The sequence below is a fragment of the Neomonachus schauinslandi genome, chromosome 3, assembly GCF_002201575.2.
Source record: "Neomonachus schauinslandi chromosome 3, ASM220157v2, whole genome shotgun sequence".
In the NCBI taxonomy this organism is placed as follows: Eukaryota; Metazoa; Chordata; class Mammalia; order Carnivora; family Phocidae; genus Neomonachus; species Neomonachus schauinslandi.
Genome location: NC_058405.1, coordinates 55,422,577 through 55,440,949, shown reverse-complemented (window position 1 = coordinate 55,440,949; position 18,373 = coordinate 55,422,577). Strand labels below are relative to the sequence as shown.

Here is an 18,373-nt window from a genome sequence, read left to right as displayed (position 1 = left end):
AAGTGACTTACTTTGAATCCATGTAGCTCTTAAAACATTCTGCCATGTGTTTCTATTGCTGCACTGGATACACCATGTTGGCTATTTGTTTGCCTCCAAGTCCTCTCCAATACTGGGAGTGTCTGGAAGCAAGGGCCTGTTTGTATTGAGCTCTGTATCCCCATTACTCAGCAGTCCCAAACCGATGGACTTCCTTTGTGCTTACGAGGCCATGGCAGAGACCCTCAACTGTGACCAGCCAAATCACCAACTTTCTCATAAGCCTGGGTGGTCTAGAATGTAAGTAAATCAAGTACACTGGCCATCTGCAGTCATTCCTGGGAAATATCTCATCTGCATCTAGAGCCAAGAAAAAAAAAGGAACATCATTCCGTAAGAAACTCCAGAACCTCAACAAAAATTGGAAACTAGGGGCGCCTGGGTGGCTCAGTTGGTTAAGCGTCTGCCTTCAGCTCAGGTCATGATCCCAGGGTCCTGGGATAGGGCCCCTCATCGGGCTCCCTGCTCCACGGGAAGTTTGCTTCTCCCTCTCCCACTCCCCCTGCCTGTGTTCCCTCTCTCGCTATGTCTTCTCTGTCAAATAAATAAATAAAATCTTAAAAAAAAAAAAATCGGAAACTAACCTCTAAAGGCAAAACAACTCAGGTAGAGTCCAGAATTAACTCTCTTTGGATTCAAGAAAGATAACTTGAGACTTTGCTACCCATTAGTAAGAAGTCAAATACAAAAGAGTTATAGGTCAATTACACCTCAATAATATTAATAACAATAAAACAACAAAAAACCAAACGGGAGACTGAACAGGTGAATTACAGCTAAGGGCAATCAGCAGCATGGGACCCATAAAAGTACACTTAATACACATAATAGTAACTAAGAGCTTGCACTGCTGTGTTCTTCTGGGATTTGAATCTGGCTCTGCCCCTGACTACCTTGGTTATGACCTTGGTTAGGTTCTTCAACCTTTCAGGACCTGATGTTCCACATCTATAAAACAAAGGCAAAAAGAGACCCATATTTTAGTGCTGTTGTGAGGATTAAATGAGGAATAGGAGTCAAGTGCTTTTAGCACAGTGCCTGGCATACAGCAAGGGTCCACTAAACAAAAGCTATTATTCTTACTGCTTTTTTAGTAACATAGGCAGAGAACCGCTGGCACGTAAGGCACATTATTACAGACACCCATCAACCTTTGCTCCTGGTGCCTGGCGCACACGGGGCATTTTAGTGGGTTTTCACAGAATGAATGAATGAATGAATGGCCAAAGTGCTTCCCAGGCTTTTGTTCAAGGACAGAAAATAGAATGTAAGAAGAAGAAATAAGAAGAAGTAGAAATGTAAGTAAGAAATATAAAGTAGAAATGAGGCTTACATGTCACAAGGACTAGCCCAGTGAGCCCTTCAATTTAGCATTCTATTAACGAGATCGATGTATTACAGACATCCACTGTATGTGTTCATAATAATGATCCTTAGGCATTGTACAAATCCTCTTGTGTTTTAGGAATTTTCAATGGTTAAATTATATTCAAAGAAGTTAAAATTAGGTATATATTACTGCATTCAAATGCTTTAAAAATTGGAAATTCATGTAGAGCATAAATGGCAACAATGAATTGACTGGAATATTCTGATTGATTGCAACACTCAATTCACACTTCTCTACCCACACAGTGTTGTATCCGTCTACATTCTCTATTTCCCACTAGACTGTGAACGCCTCTTATGTCTAGCACTTTAGTATCCACAGTGCCTGCGATATAATCATGGTCAGTAAATACTTGCCAATAAACCACCACTGTGCTCCATGACCACGCCACACTACGGTGTTTAGTCCAGCAACATATCTTCTGGTGTACTTAGATTTCCACAAGACAATAAAAATCTCGTATCTTAAGATTTTTAAATACAAATTTCAACATTTAAAAATACGGTGCACTTTAAGAAAATCGTTCTTTAAAACCCTAAAATTTGGGGTGCCTGGGTGGCTCAGTCATTGAGCGTCTGCCTTCGGCTCAGTCATTGAGCGTCTGCCTTCAGCTCGGGTCATGGTCCCAGGGTCCTGGGATCGAGCCCCGCATCGGGCTCCCTGCTCGGCGGGAAGCCTGCTTCTCCCTCTCCCACTCCCCCTGATTGTGTTCCCTCTCTCGCTGTGTCTCTCTCTGTCAAATAAATAAAATCTTAAGAAAAAAAAAACAACCCTAAAATTTAAGACTAACTGATCTGACAGAATCTAGTTTAAACTGGAAGCTAAGGCATCTAAAATGTCCTTGTTAATTTAGATGATTTCTAACAAAGCCAGACAAAAGCTGTTGATTTTCTTATAATAAACTATTAAAGGCTTATGCCGCCGTCTATCAGATTTACATGGTACTACTGTACTATGTTATGGATGGTGGTACTTGCTCAAAGACCAGGAAGTAGGAAGAAGAAAAGATGGAAATATGTGAAGAAAAGGAAGATTAAAAAGCAATCTCTGATTCCTCCTACACATGAAAATATTAGGCTTAGGAACCTGCTCTGACCCACTTCAGAAAGAAAACTGAGTTGAAAAGAAAACGAGCTTATCATCTCCTGGACTCTGACACAAATGCCAGGGAAAATGGCCAATGTACTGGGACGAAAGGTGGGTGCCCAGCCCCCATGAAGGCTGACTGTAAGGCAGTGCCCCTTCAGCCCAGTGCCCCCGCCTCCTATCACATTCCACAGGGGTCCTTAACTCCTATGGAGGTCAAAGAAAGCCACTCTTAGGCTGTGCACACTACCTGGGTACTTGAAGTGTAGAAGGGATGAAAATTTTAGCAAGGGGATCTTGACTTTAAAGGAGGGAGCTCAGTTTTCATCCTGTGTTTGTGTTAGAGATGCCAAAGACAAACTCCTTTGCTCTCACAACTTCTTCTGGGGTCTGCATCATTTTCCTGGGGGGGAGGATTTGTGTGTGGAGGGAAGATTTCTGGAAAAGTAAACTCTGGTATTCACTTTGGCCAAAGAGGGATCAGGTCTCATGACAGTGTGTTGGGAAGGAAATGGTTCTATAAAATGGTCACTGTCTACCTCTCAGAGCTATTTCTGAGCATAAAATGAGATATTTTAGAGCATTTAACACACTGCCAGCCACATAAGGGCCTGATAAGTGTTTACTCTTATTTCACTGATAAGTACCAACAATGATGAAAATAAGCTCCAAAGAAAATTTGTTCACAGACCTTTAGGAACAACTCCAACTCTGCTGAACTCCTTTAAGGGCTGCTTATGATACAACAGAGCAAAACCTGTTTTCTTTTTTAAGATCTATCATTTTAGAAGTTACTGTGGCAACACGTAATTTCAAATCTTTCCAATGCCCAACAACCATAATATATTTATTACAATTTGTTGGTTAAAGCATCCCTTAAGTGTGTGTAACCGGCGGAGTTGAACTAAATCACCTATGAAACATGGCCCTCCTGTGCTCTTATGGTGTGACATCTTACCAGATGTGTATCTTTCTTACTAGCTTTCCTCTCTCGATCTCACAGTGGTTATAAGGGCTTAGGACTCCTCCTTCCTGATAGTTGGCTGTCGAAAGCATGTTTATAGAGCAAGAGAGTTCTGAAATAAAAGAATAAAGGAACCCAGAGAGAGTCTCCTTCATTGCCATATTTTAGTATTAAATAGGAAAGCAATTTCAAAAAATCTAATCAGGAATGGTACCAGTCTACCGCCTAGATTAGCTATGCCACTGAACGGGTAACAAGTGTTGAAGAGACTAGAGCAGATACTGTCAGGTGTGATGAGGTAAAAGATACCTAAACTAAGCTGAAGACACCAGATCTGCAGAAATACCAGAGCAGAGCCTCAGAGGAGACACAGCTCGGCTAGCAGCTACACAGTTCAATCTGGCAGCCACTGTCACCATAAAAACTAAAGACAGAGGGAGAGCACACAGAGGTCTGTTTCAGGGCAGGACCAAACATCAAAAAAAGACAAGGTTTGGGGGGAAGATATATGCTATGAACCAAGCATATGACAGATATCCAAGATTCTCAGTTCTCTACAGATTTGTCACACCATTATCCATCTGCTTCCTGACACTCAGTCTCCGCCAGAAACTGAAAGGTAAGGGGGATACATTTGGTTCCTGCACCAGAACAAAGTAGAATAAGACCACCCTCCCTCACCAGAATTTTATTTCACAGTGGGAATGCAAAGATAAACATTTTCTCAATGCAGTAGTACTCAACCTCAGCATGCTGGTGTTCTCCTGCTGAAAATCAAGTAATACGGGAAAATATTTATCTCAATGGATAGGTTTCTCCTTGATTTGCCTTAACTATATAACATTTTCTTAAATTTTTGGCATTTGCTACTTCTTGGTTGCAAGCATACAGAAGCAACTGACAAAATGAACAAATAAAAGCAACTTTTTGTGTTTAATTTGTTAAAGCTTCTTTTGTTTTGGTGGTCTTGCTTGTGGGGATGCTTGTTTCTGTGCCCACCTAACACATATCAGCCTCACCCCTACAACCTCTGTTAGTTTGTCAACATCATTTGTCAGGCGAGTCAATACCTGCCAGCTGAGTATGCAGCAAAATTCTGGAGCAAAGTTGGTTTCTCAGAAGCTGATAATCTGGACGGGGGAGACATATCTTGAATTACTGGAAAAATATTTAATTTCTAATTCTTTTAAAAGCAAAATTAAAGAGGGGCAACAGGTTGGCTCAGTCGGTAGACCATGCGACTCTTGATTGCGGGGTTGTGAGTTCGAGTCCCGTGTTGGGTGTAGAGATTACTTAAATAAATCTTTTAAAAAATAAATAAAAGCAAATAAAAGAAATACTTACTGGCCAAGATTTTTTCCATTTTTCATGTCACTAACACTAGGGTAAAATATGCAAGCTAATGATGAAAACTGCTATCTTAGGTACAAACATAAATGCTCTCTTCTTTATTAATGGGTGTAACTATGAAACATGATCACCTGTAAAAATAAATAAATAAAGACAGCTTTGTTCTTCGACAATTTCAGAATAAGGAACTTTGGCTTTTTATTCCTTTTAAGACTTTCTGTAGTTGACTACTTTTTTCTTGCTTTGCCATTCACTTTGGATTTGTATCACCTCAGATCCTCAGAGATAAAACAAGGACAGAGAGTCCTCATTTAGAAAACATTTCCTAGTTTTACATTTAAAAGTCAATAAAAAGAAAAACCTTCTTAACCCCCCCAACCCCTCACCCCATTCTGAATAATCTAGTTTAATGAAAGCCTATAAATAAATTTTTTTCCCTCAAAAAAACACTTGAGTAACTTTACAAGAATTATTGTTTAAAAAATTTACCTAGGGAAATTAAAGTTCCAGTCATTTTACCCCTACAACAGATGGTACTCAAGTATTTGAGTATCAGTGGTGCTTCCTCAGCTCATCACCCTTTAGTTGTTCTGTTAGCATGCTGGTTAAGAGTCTTCTTAATCACTCTTTTCTTCTCCTTGATAATGTCTATACTCTGGCTTCAGCTCCCATGTGTTTTTGTGGGTCCCTTTTACATTCTGAACGCCAATTTCTTTCAAGATTTCCTTTAGGTACCCCTAAAAACAAAACAAAAACAACCCAAGATGAGACTATGAAGGCGAAACAAAATTTAAAATAAAACCATACACCAAACCACACTCACGAGTAATACAAATTATGATCTTGAAAGCTCAACAAGATTTCTCTATAAAGATGTTCAATAAACTGCCTCTTGGTTCTATACATGCAGTACATGATAACTGTGTTAAATATACACTCATTTGCATTAAAGGGAGTGGAAGTCTGGAATGCCAATGACCTGAGAGCTTAAAAAAAAAGTCTAGAGGAAAATACACTAGAAAGTTACTGGTGCTCACTGTTCACTAAGATAACACAGTATACCACGTATGATCTTCCCTTGAATTCAGTGGCCTCACTCATTCACGGTTGGATAGGGTTATTCTTGGATTAGAGCCAGTCATTTCAGAAGCAGGAGCATATATAAAAAAACAACAAATATTTTTGGGACGATAATAATCTAGAAAGCAAGCACATGACAGGCATCCAGAATTCTCAATTCTAAGGTGACTTTTCAAATTTGCTATCAGGCCACTTGTTTTTCCTGTGTAATAAGGAAGGTTATTATTCATCTTTAGTATTGTTTTGATCTTGGCCAAGCTTGCCAAGAGACAGGGTAAGGAATAAGAAATGATAATAAGACATACTAAAATCCATGGGGCCTGCAGTTTTCTCATGCTTGGCTCCTCCAGAGGAAAGAGGTGAGCAATGACATAGCGCAGAACTCTGTTTTATGTCATTTTAGGTCCCTCCAAATTCAATACACATTAACCAAATGATTACTATATTCAGGGAAATGATGGCTATGGACAAATATAATACCAAACCCTGCCTTTACTTGCCAATGCCCAAGGCCAAAAAGCATTCCACTATAAATTAACCCATTAAATTACAGTACTTCCTTCTTGGCGATAGAGAGAAAAGTTAATTATTTATGTGTTTTTTGGGGCTCCTGGGTGGCTCAGTCGGTTAAGTGTCTGCCTTCGGCTCAGGTCATGATCTTGGGGTCCTGGGATTGAGCCCCGCATCCTTGTGGTTGGGCTTCCCGCTCAGTGGGGAGTCTGCTTCTCTCTCTATCTGCCCCTGCTTGTGCCCTCCCTCCCTCTCTCTCTCATGCACTCTTTCTCAAATGAATAAATAAAATCTTTTTTTTTTTTTTTAAGATTTTATTTATTTATTTGACAGAGAGAGAGAGATAGTGAGAGCAGGAACACAAGCAGGGGGAGTGGGAGAGGGAGAAGCAAGCTCCCCGCCGAGCAGGGAGCCCGATGCGGGGCTTGATCCCAGGACCCTGGGATCATGACCTGAGCCGAAGGCAGACGCTTAACGACTGAGCCACCCAGGCGCCCCAATAAAATCTTTTAAAAAAAAGTGTTTTTCCCCCTGCAGAACCAATCTAGTAATATTTTGTGTATATGCTTCAGAGAACCAGTTAAAGTACTAGTGACTCACCCTGTTGATGTAATGGAGATTGTAATATGTAAATATGTAATATGTAAAGGAGATGTAACATTTTTTTATTTATTGAAATGAGGCACTGATTAGAAAAATGGTTGAGAAGCTCTTACAGAGATAATGTTTAAGGCAGTGCTCTTCCTGGGGCTGGACTACTTGCCCTAGAACCTCATGGGAAACTTGTTAAATAAACCTCTCATCTTAGGCCTAGTGAATCAAAATCTCTGGGGCCAGGCCTGGGAATCTGCATTTTCACAAGCCTCTAAGAGACTCTGATTTAACTACACTAAAGCTCCAACGCATTTGCTTTAAGGTTCATCCAGCTCTAACACTCTAGGATCTTGAGTCCTCGAAGTGTTGCTTAGTTCTATGAGCCTCACAACTGCTGGGGATTCTGTGTTAACGAACACAATCGAATACCACCTTACACTGACTGGTATAATGCTTTACTGTTTAAATCCTTTCATTTAGGGGTGGGTTTTCACCTAGACACAACAGCTGATTAACACTGGAACTACATGGCCCTGGATGGCTTAGCTTCCCATTCCAGGAGCCACGGCCCAGCAGGTGGCAGCAAAGAATCAAATGAGGCCTGGGTTTCCCCAGGAAGAAGGCTGCTTGCCTCCCACACTTTCTGCAGTTGCCCTCACTAAGGGATCTGTGCCAATGAGTAAGCATAAAGGCTCAAGCCATCCAGGTAATATGCACATCTGCTATCTGCTACTTCAAATCACATTTTTAAAATGAGACACTGTTCATAAGCTACTTTCTAATTAAACAGTATTCATAAAGGGAAAATGATGTTCTGGACACAAAGGGTTTTCAGTTTAGATGCCAAGAATGACACCTTTGTAAAATTCCAAAGGATGACTTATTGTGAGGCTGGCTACGAACCTGCACACAAACAATCAAACAACTGGCTGCACTGCTCTGGGTCAAAACTGAAAAGAGCAATCGCTGGGAGTGCTGTGGTTGTGAGACAGGAGCTCTCTGGACTCCAAGTCTAGCGTGCCCATTCAGAAGCCAGATACAGAACACGAAAAGCCTCAAAAGGGTTAAACACAAGATAGTGAAGTCTCAAGTGTACAAATTCAGTTGCTTTCATGTACAGTCCACACTCATTTTGTTAAATTAGTATAAGGCTATGGAATATTTTGTTTTCTTAATGAAAAGTCACTCTTTATTTCCTTTTCAACAATAAGAACAGAATGAGATATTCAGTCTGTCAGTTTGTCAGGTAACGAGATGGGATTAGGGTCACAGTATCTAGCCATGGTACAGAATTCTTTTTTTTTTTTTTTGGTGGAAGGTGGGGATGGGGACATTTCTGGAGTTTTAGAATGTTCTAAACTGCAACCTAAAGTCATTTTACTCTAACCAAATGAATTAATTTGGCACAACTCATTAGTAGAGAAAGTAATAGTAATGATAGGGTAACACAGGTCACAAAAGTCCCTGAAGGAAAGACACAGGTAGGGAACAGTGAGACCATGTCATTCCTCTGTTGAAAAAAAATTTTTTTTAAAGATTTAATTTATTTGAGAGAGAGAGAGAGCATGTGCACAAGTCGGGGTAAGGGCAGAAGCAGAAGGAGAAGCAGACTCCCTGCTGAGCAGGGAGCCTGACACGGGGCTCATTCCCAGGACCCTGGGATTGTGACCTGAGCTGAAAGCAGACATTTAACCTGTTGAAAATTTTTTAATGACTTCCCCTTTGGCCTACAGGTTAAATTCCATACTCCTTCACAGGCATCCATTCAGGCCTGCCTTTTCCCTTTGGCCTCAACTTCTAAGAATTCCCTGAACATACACTTGTCACTTCTGTGTCTACACGCTTCTAGTTTTCTCCATATGCTATTCCCTTTCCCTGTCATGCTTATCCCCTTCCCTCAAATCTGAACTCCTCATCCTTGAAGACTCTGCACAAATGTCACTCTCTCGGACCACCTTTCCCTAACAGTCCCACCTCTTAGATCTACATTTCACACTGTATGTACTTCAGTGATAGCCCTCATACTACACTATAACCCTTGACTCACATGCCTCTCTCCCATCAAACCATGTGCTCCTATTACAGTGGCTGCCTGCACATCAGAGTCTCAGTGCACTTACACTGAATAAATAGGGTATGCTTAAGAGTAAACAAGAGAACTAAGAGGATTTAGTGGGGGAGGTGTTTGAGGTAAGATCACTTAGAAGGTCCATAGGACTAAACTCTAGTTCTTTTCATTTTTAGAACTCAGGCTCTAATTAACTTACAGGGCAATGAGAAATACAAGTTGACTGATTAAATTGTATTATCTGAATCTGAATGATATTTATTATTAAAAATCTTATTATAGTGGTAAAATATTGTTGGGAACAAAGCCATCTGAGGGGGAAATTTTAAATATTCTAACAGGATTGAAGATCAATTGGCAATCTAACTTTCCTTCTATAAAAATTCATATACTCTAGAAATATTTATTTTAGAACCTACTACGGGCCAGACAGAGTGGCAGCACAGTCAGTCTTCATCCTCAAGAGTTCATGATTTAAGAGTAGGGTGTGTGAGCGGGGAGGCAAAGGCACAGAAGCCGGCAATCACAAACTCAAGCGCAGAAGTAAGGACATATATATACAGGATATCATGGGAGCACCGAGAAGGGGCATTTAAGCCAGCTGCAGTCATGATCTTAGGTTTTGAGGATGTGTATTTGATCCTTTGAATTGAATGGCAATTCTGTGCGGAGATCAAAGATACTAGTTCTTCTCCTCTCATACTAAACAACGACTTTCCAATTTAATCTTTTGCCTGACCACCTGCATTTTAAACAAAGGATTCTAGACCTCGGTAGATCACTTTATGTGACACAGGATTGGAGAGATTTCTCATTACTGCTATGTGCAGTGCTGCAGAACAAGATCTGAAATAATAAACTGGCTCAGGTCCAGCAACCCTTCGTCAAAGGGATGTGTGGGAGAGTATTTACAGCAAGTCTGAATTGCAGAGAAAAAAGGGATAGAGCGTAACAGCTTCCTTGGAAGGAAAAGGCAAAGCAAATACTGGACCAAAGAGGTCAAGTGATTAGGATGTGATTTGCATATTTGTGGGTCAAGATAACACTGTGGTGGCCCAAAAGCCAGAAATCCACAGATCAAATTCCTACCCTCCCCCAAATCACGACAAACCTACGTAGAGTCACAAGGCACAGTAGCCTACTACTGCAGTCTTTCTCTTTCTCCTCCCCCAACCCACCCTTTCCGTCCACCCCCACCATTTCTCGTATCATCTTTTCTTTTACTGCTCTGCCAACCAATTCCCAAACCAGGAATTTCGGTTAAGTGTTATGTATATAATAATGAACTAACTGTATCTAAATTCCTAGAAATTGGTCAAAAACATGTACCTTTGACAAAGAGCTGATCACCAACTATTAATGTTTTAGGTGAGCAAATAATATGACCCTGTTAAATGTCTAGTCACAAAATCTCCCCAGAGAGGTTGGACTGAATAGACAATATGCAATCTATACCAAAGATGGCACTGGTTAATGCCAGTCACTAAAGGAAGTCAATATATGCTTTTTATAAAGTGATCCAACAAGGCAAGAGGGGCATTATCAGAAAACAGTGTGGAGGTTCCTCAAAAAGTTGAAAATAGAGCTACCATACAATCCAGCAATTGCACTACTGGGTATTTACCCCAAAGATACAATTGTAGGGATCCGAAGGGGTACGTGCACCCCGATGTTTATAGCAGCAATGTCCACAACAGCCAAACTGTGGAAAGAGCCAAGATGTCCATTGACAGATGAATGGATAAAGAAGATGTGGTATATATATACAATGGAATATTATGCAGCCATCAAAGGGAATGAGATCTTGCCATTTGCAGCGACGTGGATGGAACTGGAGGGTGTTATGCTGAGCGAAATAAGTCAATCAGAGAAAGACATGTATCATATGACCTCACTGATATGAGGAATTCTTAATCTCAGGAAACAAACTCAGGGTTGCTGGAGTGGTGGGGGGTGGGAGGGATGGGGTGGCTGGGTGATAGACATTGGGGAGGGTATGTGCTATGGTGAGCACTGTGAATTGTGCAAGACTGTTGAATCGCAGATCTGCACCTCTGAAACAAATAAAACAATATATGTTAAAAAAAAAAAAAGAAGAAGATAGCAGGAGGGCAAGAATGAAGGGGGGGGAATCGAGGGGGAGACGAACCATCAGAGAGGATGGACTCTGAAAAACAAACTGAGGGTTCTAGAGGGGAGGGGGGTGGGGGGATGGGTTAGCCTGGTGATGGGTATTAAAGAGGGCACGTTCTGCACGGAGCACTGGGTGTTATACACAAACAATGAATCATGGAACACTACATCAAAAATTAATGATGTAATGTATGGTGATTAACGTAACAATAAAAACCCAATTAATAGTACCAAAAAAAAAAAAAAGAGGGGCATTATCAGTTCTGTATAATTTCAAAGTATCATTTCAAGTGATTTGTGTGATTAAAACAGAGGACTTCTTGATAAAGATGTTAGTGGCTCCAAGGCACAAAATTCTTTCATTAAAAAAACAAACTACACATTAGGCATAAGCTGTTAACAGAGGCAACATATGTTTTCACTCCTTTAGATAGAGAAAACTGCAAACAGGATAGGGAAGGGGACGTTGGGGATTCTCTGGGACATGGGCCATGTTCGTATTTTTATTCTCTTTTCCTTCTGGTTTCACCCCCACCTTCCTACTAGACCCCACTCCCCATCCGTCTTCCACTCACACAGGCTGCATTCCTCCCCATGTAAAACTCTGAGAAGCAGAGACAATGGGCAATGAAGTGGTTGAGGCACAAGCCCTATCTTATGGCTTAATCCAAATTCTGGAAAAGCAATTTATTATTGCATGAATATTTGTGTGCTGGTAAATCATCTCACTCTTATTAACACTTTATCTGCCTAACACTGGCAAATGATTCCTGTTTGCATATATCAGATGAACGAAGTTTACCTCCTTTGGGCCAAAACTTTTAATTTAACTATCTGTTTAAAGATGTGCTTTCTAAACTGTATTTTTTTTTTTTTTTTTATGGCACCTGGGTGGCTCAGTCGGTTAAGCGCCTGCCTTCAGCTCAGGTCATGATCTCAGGAGCCTGGGACTGAGCCCTACATCAGGCACCTGCTCGGCAGGGAGTCCGCTTCTCCCTCTACCCCTCCCCTCTGCTTGTGATCGCTCTCTCTCACTCTCTCAAATAAATACATAAAATCTTTTTTAAAAAAACCCTGTATTTGTTTATCTGTATGCTAAACATAACTTAACTTTGGAATATTGCAAGATATTCCAAGGCTGAGATATGATGGCTTTCAACTGGGAAAAGTGTATACATATATAGCCAATGTTGAAACTGTTATAATTAGGAAAATACAATCAGAAATATCCAAAATGTAACAAAGTAGCAAAAACTAAAATTCCTTTTGAAATTTAAATATGTGGAATTTAAGAAACAAAACAGATGAACATAGGGGAAGGGAAGGAAAAATAAAATAAGACAAAAAACAGAGAGGGAGGCAAACCATAAGAGACTCTTAATTATAGGGAACAAACAGGGTTGCTGGAGGGGAGGTGGGTGAGGGATGGGGTAATTGGGTGATGGGCATTAAGGAGGGCACTCGAAGTAATGAGCACTGGGTGTTGTATGCAACTGATGAATCACTGAATTCTACCTCTGAAACTAATAATACAGTATATGTTAATTAAATTGCATTTAAATAAAAAATAAAATAGAGGGGCGCCTGGGTGGCTCAGTTGGTTAAGCGGCTGCCTTCGGCTCAGGTCATGATCCCGGGGTCCTGGGATCGAGCCCCGCGTCGGGCTCCCTGCTCAGTGGGGAGCCTGTTTCTCCCTCTCCCTCTGCCTGCTACTCTGCCTACTTGTGCTCTCTGTCAAATAAATAAATCTTTTAAAAAATAAAAAATAAAATAGAAAAAGTGAAAAAAAAATTTAAATATGAATTCTTGCATTTAGAACCATGGCAACTATCTATTAGTGCATTTGGTGTGAAGTATACTTTCAAATGTACAAAAATAAGAAGATATCAATTGGCATAGTTATTATTAGTCTATTTGACTAATAATATGGCAAGGAAAGAGACCTTAGGTATATATTTTACCAACAGCGAATTTTCTGTAAATTAGCTAGCACTCCCAATGCTGAAGTATTATTCATCCTTAAAATATTTGGAATAGAGAGTAAAGTTTTACCTTAGGACAACAACAGATAAAAGTTTTTGCTGGCTAAGGATTAAAAAAGGATTGATGACAATCTGGCAGTTAGTTCCTCTGGTTAAACAGAGTTATGAAGTGACTCAGCAATTCCACTCCCAACAGAAAAAAAACAACCTATGCTCACATAAAAACTTGTACATGAATGTTTACAGCAGCTTTATTCATAATAGCCAAAAAGCAGAAACAACTCAAATGTCTATCCATGAGTGAATGGATAAACAAAATGTTGTATATCTCTCTGTAACAGTATACTAGTTGGCAATAAAAAGCAACAAAACACTTATACGTGCCACACTGGGATGACATCTGAAAATATTATGCCTAGATGAAGAAGCCAGTCATAAGATATCACATAGTATATGATTCCATGTATATGAAATGTCCAGAGTAGGCAAATCTACATGGATAGAAAATAAAATTAGTATTCACCTAGGGTAGGGGTGGGAGAAAGGAAAGTGACTGCTAATAGGTATGGGGTTTCTTTCTGAGGTGAAGAAAATGTTCTAAAATTGATTGTGGTGATGGTCATACATCTCTGTGAATGTACTAAAATCCTATGAACTGTAATACAGTAACAATAACTGAAAATACAGATTTTATTTTATTTTTTAAAAAAGATTTTATTTATTTATTTGAGCTTAACCGACTGAGCCACCAGGTGCCCCTGAAAATAAAGATTTTAAATTGGTGCGGGTGGTGGGGGGAGACCTACCTAGCTCATAACAACAAATTAAGATAACACCATTTTAACTCAATCAGATATAGACAATTATCATATGATCTCACTGATATGTGGAATTTGAGAAACAAGGTAGAGGATCATAGGGGAAGAGAGGAAAAAATGAAACAAGACAAAACGAGAGAGGGAGACAAACCACAAGAGACTCTTAATCTCAGGAAACAAACTGAGGGTTGCTGGAGGGGGGTGGGGGGGGAAGGGGTGGCTGGGTGATGGACACTGGGGAGGGCATGTGTTGTGGGGAGCTCTGTGTTGTGTAAGACTGATGAATCACAGACCTGTACCCCTAAAACAAATAATACATTATATGTTAATAATAATAAAAAAAGTTTTTGGGAAACTGGAAAGTAAAATCCATAACAAAGTCCGTATAGAATATGACATTAAAAAAAGAAAACACCATTTTTTATTACCAAATTATGATGGTAACATTTCCAATAAACAGTGGCTAGCTCTGTGTATCGGCCCATATGTACTGGAAAATATGATGGAATTAGAATATCTATCTTGGGACATTCTAGAAGGAATGCCTCTGTAAAGCTGCAATACAGAAATGACAGTACAAGGTTTTCTGCCAACAGGCTTATCCTCTGGTATCTCAATTCTCCTGTGAGATAGAGAAACTGGGATGCTGTGAACACTTATGAACACTTATCTTAATCCACAGAGTCATGCTTTCTCTAGTGCTGAGACCAATGCAAAGAAAATTATCTTTCCTGAGATAATTTCCATAAGGATGGCAAGCCTAAAAACAAGTCCTCCTAACTTGTTCAGGGACTAAATAAAGAAATCAGAAGGCAGTTAATAAGCTTAAAACTTACTTTAACCTTTCTTCAAATCAAAGGATGCTGGAAGGTAGGGAAGATTTTATAACTAATGACATTTTTCAGATTAAATATAAATTTTGTGGCCTACTGCTTAATTAAAAATTCTGGGGCGCCTGGGTGGCTCAGTCGGTTAAGCGTCTGACTTGAGCTCAGGTCATGATCACAGGGTCCTGGGATAGCCCACTTAAGGCTCTGCACTTAGAGGGAGTCTGTTTCTCCTTCTCCCTCTGCCTCTCCCCCTGCTTGTGTTCTCTCTCAAATAAATAAATAAAATCTTAAAAAAAAAATTCTATGTAAACTTTGTATATAAATAAATGCCCAATTTTCTTTATCTGGTGCTTATGTTAAAAATATTGCTTTTATCTACATAATATTTCATGTAAAATCTGGACTCAATTGGTTATGTTAGTAAATTCACCTCAAATTTTACCACATTTAGAAATATGGTAAAAAAGGTGAAATAAAGCAGATAAGTTAAAGGAGGAAATATTACTCTCCTATATTAAACTTGGTAGTAGATCTATTATTAAAATCTTCTGGGGCGCCTGGGTGGCTCAGTTGGTTAAGCGACTGCCTTCGGCTCAGGTCATGATCCTGGAGTCCCGGGGTCGAGTCCCGCATCGGGCTCCCTGCTCAGCAGAGAGTCTGCTTCTCCCTCTGACCCTCCCCCCTCTCATGTTCTCTCTCTCTCATTCTCTCTCTCAAATAAATAAATAAAATCTTAAAAAAAAAAAAATCTTCTACAGGTAAGTATTAAAATTTCATATGTTTAAATTTCATCCATTTACATTCAATACAAATAGTTAATTTATTTTAGTATGACATTTCATATCCTAAAGCATAACAATAAATCAGGTTCTAACATCATTAATTAGCAAATAATTATTTTTTAAAAAATTTTATTTATTTTTAATTTTTATTTATTTATTTGACAGAGAGAGACACAGTGAGAGAGGGAACACAAGCAGGGGGAGTCGGAGAGGGAGAAGCAGGCTTCCCGCTGAGCAGAGAGCCCGATGAGGGGCTCGATCCCAGGACCCTGGGATCATGACCTGAGCCAAAGGCAGACACTTAACGACTGAGCCACCCAGGCACCCCGCAAATAATTATTTTTTAAGACAGAAGTTTCACAAAAGGCTGTCACTAATATGCTCTGTTGAGAAATTGGTGGTCTTTTTTTTACTAGTATCATTCAAAAATAAAAACGTCCATTTATAGGAAAAATGAACTAAAAGGGATTAAGTGAACAGAAAGGAAACGATAAAGATTTCAGAAAAGAAAAAAAATGAAGAAAGGAAAGTGTGTATGTCAGAACAAAACATCATATTAAAAACACCACTTATTAAGTAGTAAATTAGGGAATAAGTTTCAAACATTAAAAATACCTATTTTGGATTAGGAACTGAATGAGCTAAGATAAAGCTTAGATCCCATTCTCTTTAATTTAAAGATTTTATTTATTTATTTGAGAGAGTGAGTGAGTGAGCATGGGCAGGGGGAGGGGCAGATGGAGAGGAAGAGGAAGAATCTCAAGCAGACTCCGCACTGAGCACAGAGCCCAACTCGGGGCTCAAGCTCATGACCCTGAGATCATGACCTGAGCTGAAATCAAGAGGCAGATACTTAAGTGACTGTGCCACCCGGGCACCCCAATGATGATTCTTAATGAGAAAGCCTGCTGAGAGAGACGTTAGTTTTTTTTTTTCCCCTATTAAAAAGGGGTTTCTATTGTCAGAAAAATATTTTCCTTGCTTGTCTACGTATAAATGCACATGTCTGAATACATAAGAGGCAATGTGGTAAGAGATATTCCTAGACTGAAGTCAGCACAACTGGGGTCAAGTCACTAGGCAACTCCTTCTCTGGGTTTATAAGTGAGAGAGACTAGATAATCTCTAAGATCACTTTTACCTTAAGATCCTGAGTCAGATATACTCACATACACAGATAAATGTATATATGCATATAATTTATATGATATATATGTATCATAATTTGTAGTATCCATGTCATGAAGAGGAAACAGGAATACAGTTGTCTGGCTTGAACAATTTAGGGAATGATGGTGTCACTTACTGAAATGGGGAAGTCTGGGGGAAGTCTTTGGAAAGGAAGAGAAATTAGAGTTCTGTTCTGAACATACACAATTTGAGATAACAATGAAATGACTAACACTGACTAGGTGCTAACTCAGGCGGCACAGCACAAATGTGGGCAAGGCAGTGGCCCTGGCTGGCAGAGTACCCCTAACCCCATCTCCTTGGTTCAGGAACGGGCATACCAACCTAAAATCTTCCCTGGGGTTTTTATTTAAAAAATCAGGACAAATACTCTCTTTTTGCTTAGGGGTTGCTAGCTGTGAGGTGTTTGAGGAGGTCATTTCGGCTACCACATGGCAAGATCCTGCCTAAAAGTAAAGACAACACACAAGAAAGAATAATGAGGAGAGATATAGAAGGATGGGAAGGGACAGTTCTAATTAAATAATATTAGCAGCTGGATCTAGTCATTGCTAAAGCTAGATGCATTTCTGAACTCCCTAGCTACACGAGCCAATAAATTTTATTTTTTCTTTTTATGAGAGAGACAGAGATGGGGCGGCGGGGGGGGGGGGGGGGGAGGGAGAGAGAGAGAATGAATCTCAAGTGGGCTCCACATCCAGCGCAGAGCCCAATGTGGGGCTCAATCTTATGACCCTGAGATCATGACCCGAGCCAAAATCAAGAGTCAGACACCACCCAGGCGCCCCACAATAAATTTTATTTTTGTTCAAGTTAGTTAGAGTTGCATTTCTATTCTCTGCAACTGAAAGAGTTTCAACCAATTCATAGATCTATAATAACACATACTTGTGTGTGTGTGTGTGTTTTAAAGTAAGCTCTACGCCCAACATAGGGCTTGAACTCATGACCCCAAGATCAAGAGTCACATGCTCCACCAAATGAGCCAGCCAGGGGCCCTTATAACAGCATATACTTATAAATAAAATTTTGTTTTCTGACAGGGGAAATATTCAGTAGGTCAAATTGTCTAGCCATTTTATCCTTTAAAAAAGCCTATCTTCTTGTATCTTACTGAAGCCAAATTTTGCTTAAATTATTTCTACTCATGCCTTTATTTAAGTCTATCTGGAAACAAATTCTGAGGATTAGGTTAACATTGCCTTATTGCTGCAATGGCTTTGTTTATTGAAAGCCCACTTTGTGCAAATAAAACTGCCTATTGAGCATTATTTAGTGCTGAGGAACTTGAGGTATAGACACTAATTGCTTCAAAGTCAAAGCCACCCAAATCTTTGCCTAGTTCTTCCTGTTAATTTGAACTTACTTTAATAAAAAGCATGCAAGTTGCTCGATTACATATTTGAATTAAGCAATGGGTCTGAGGGACTCACATGATAGGGGATTGTTCATTTAAAAGGATCATCAATAATTAAATATAAACTTCCCTGGATCATGCCTAGAAATTGGGGGGATACAAGGAAATTAGTGGTTTGCTTATAACCAGGACTAATTTT

At 39.7% G+C, this 18,373-nt stretch overlaps 1 protein-coding gene across 1 annotated transcript in view; it reads right to left on the bottom strand.

Moving 5' to 3' along the window:
- Positions 1-4,838: 4,838 nt before the first annotated feature.
- Positions 4,839-18,373, bottom strand: part of GTF2F2 (general transcription factor IIF subunit 2) — a 149,583-nt gene continuing 136,048 nt past the window's right edge. Inside the window, exon 8 of the mRNA XM_021697863.2 lies at positions 4,839-5,566. Within this exon, the coding sequence (XP_021553538.1) occupies positions 5,447-5,566 (120 nt within the window). The 3' untranslated portion in view covers positions 4,839-5,446. The remainder of the gene's footprint in view (positions 5,567-18,373) is intronic.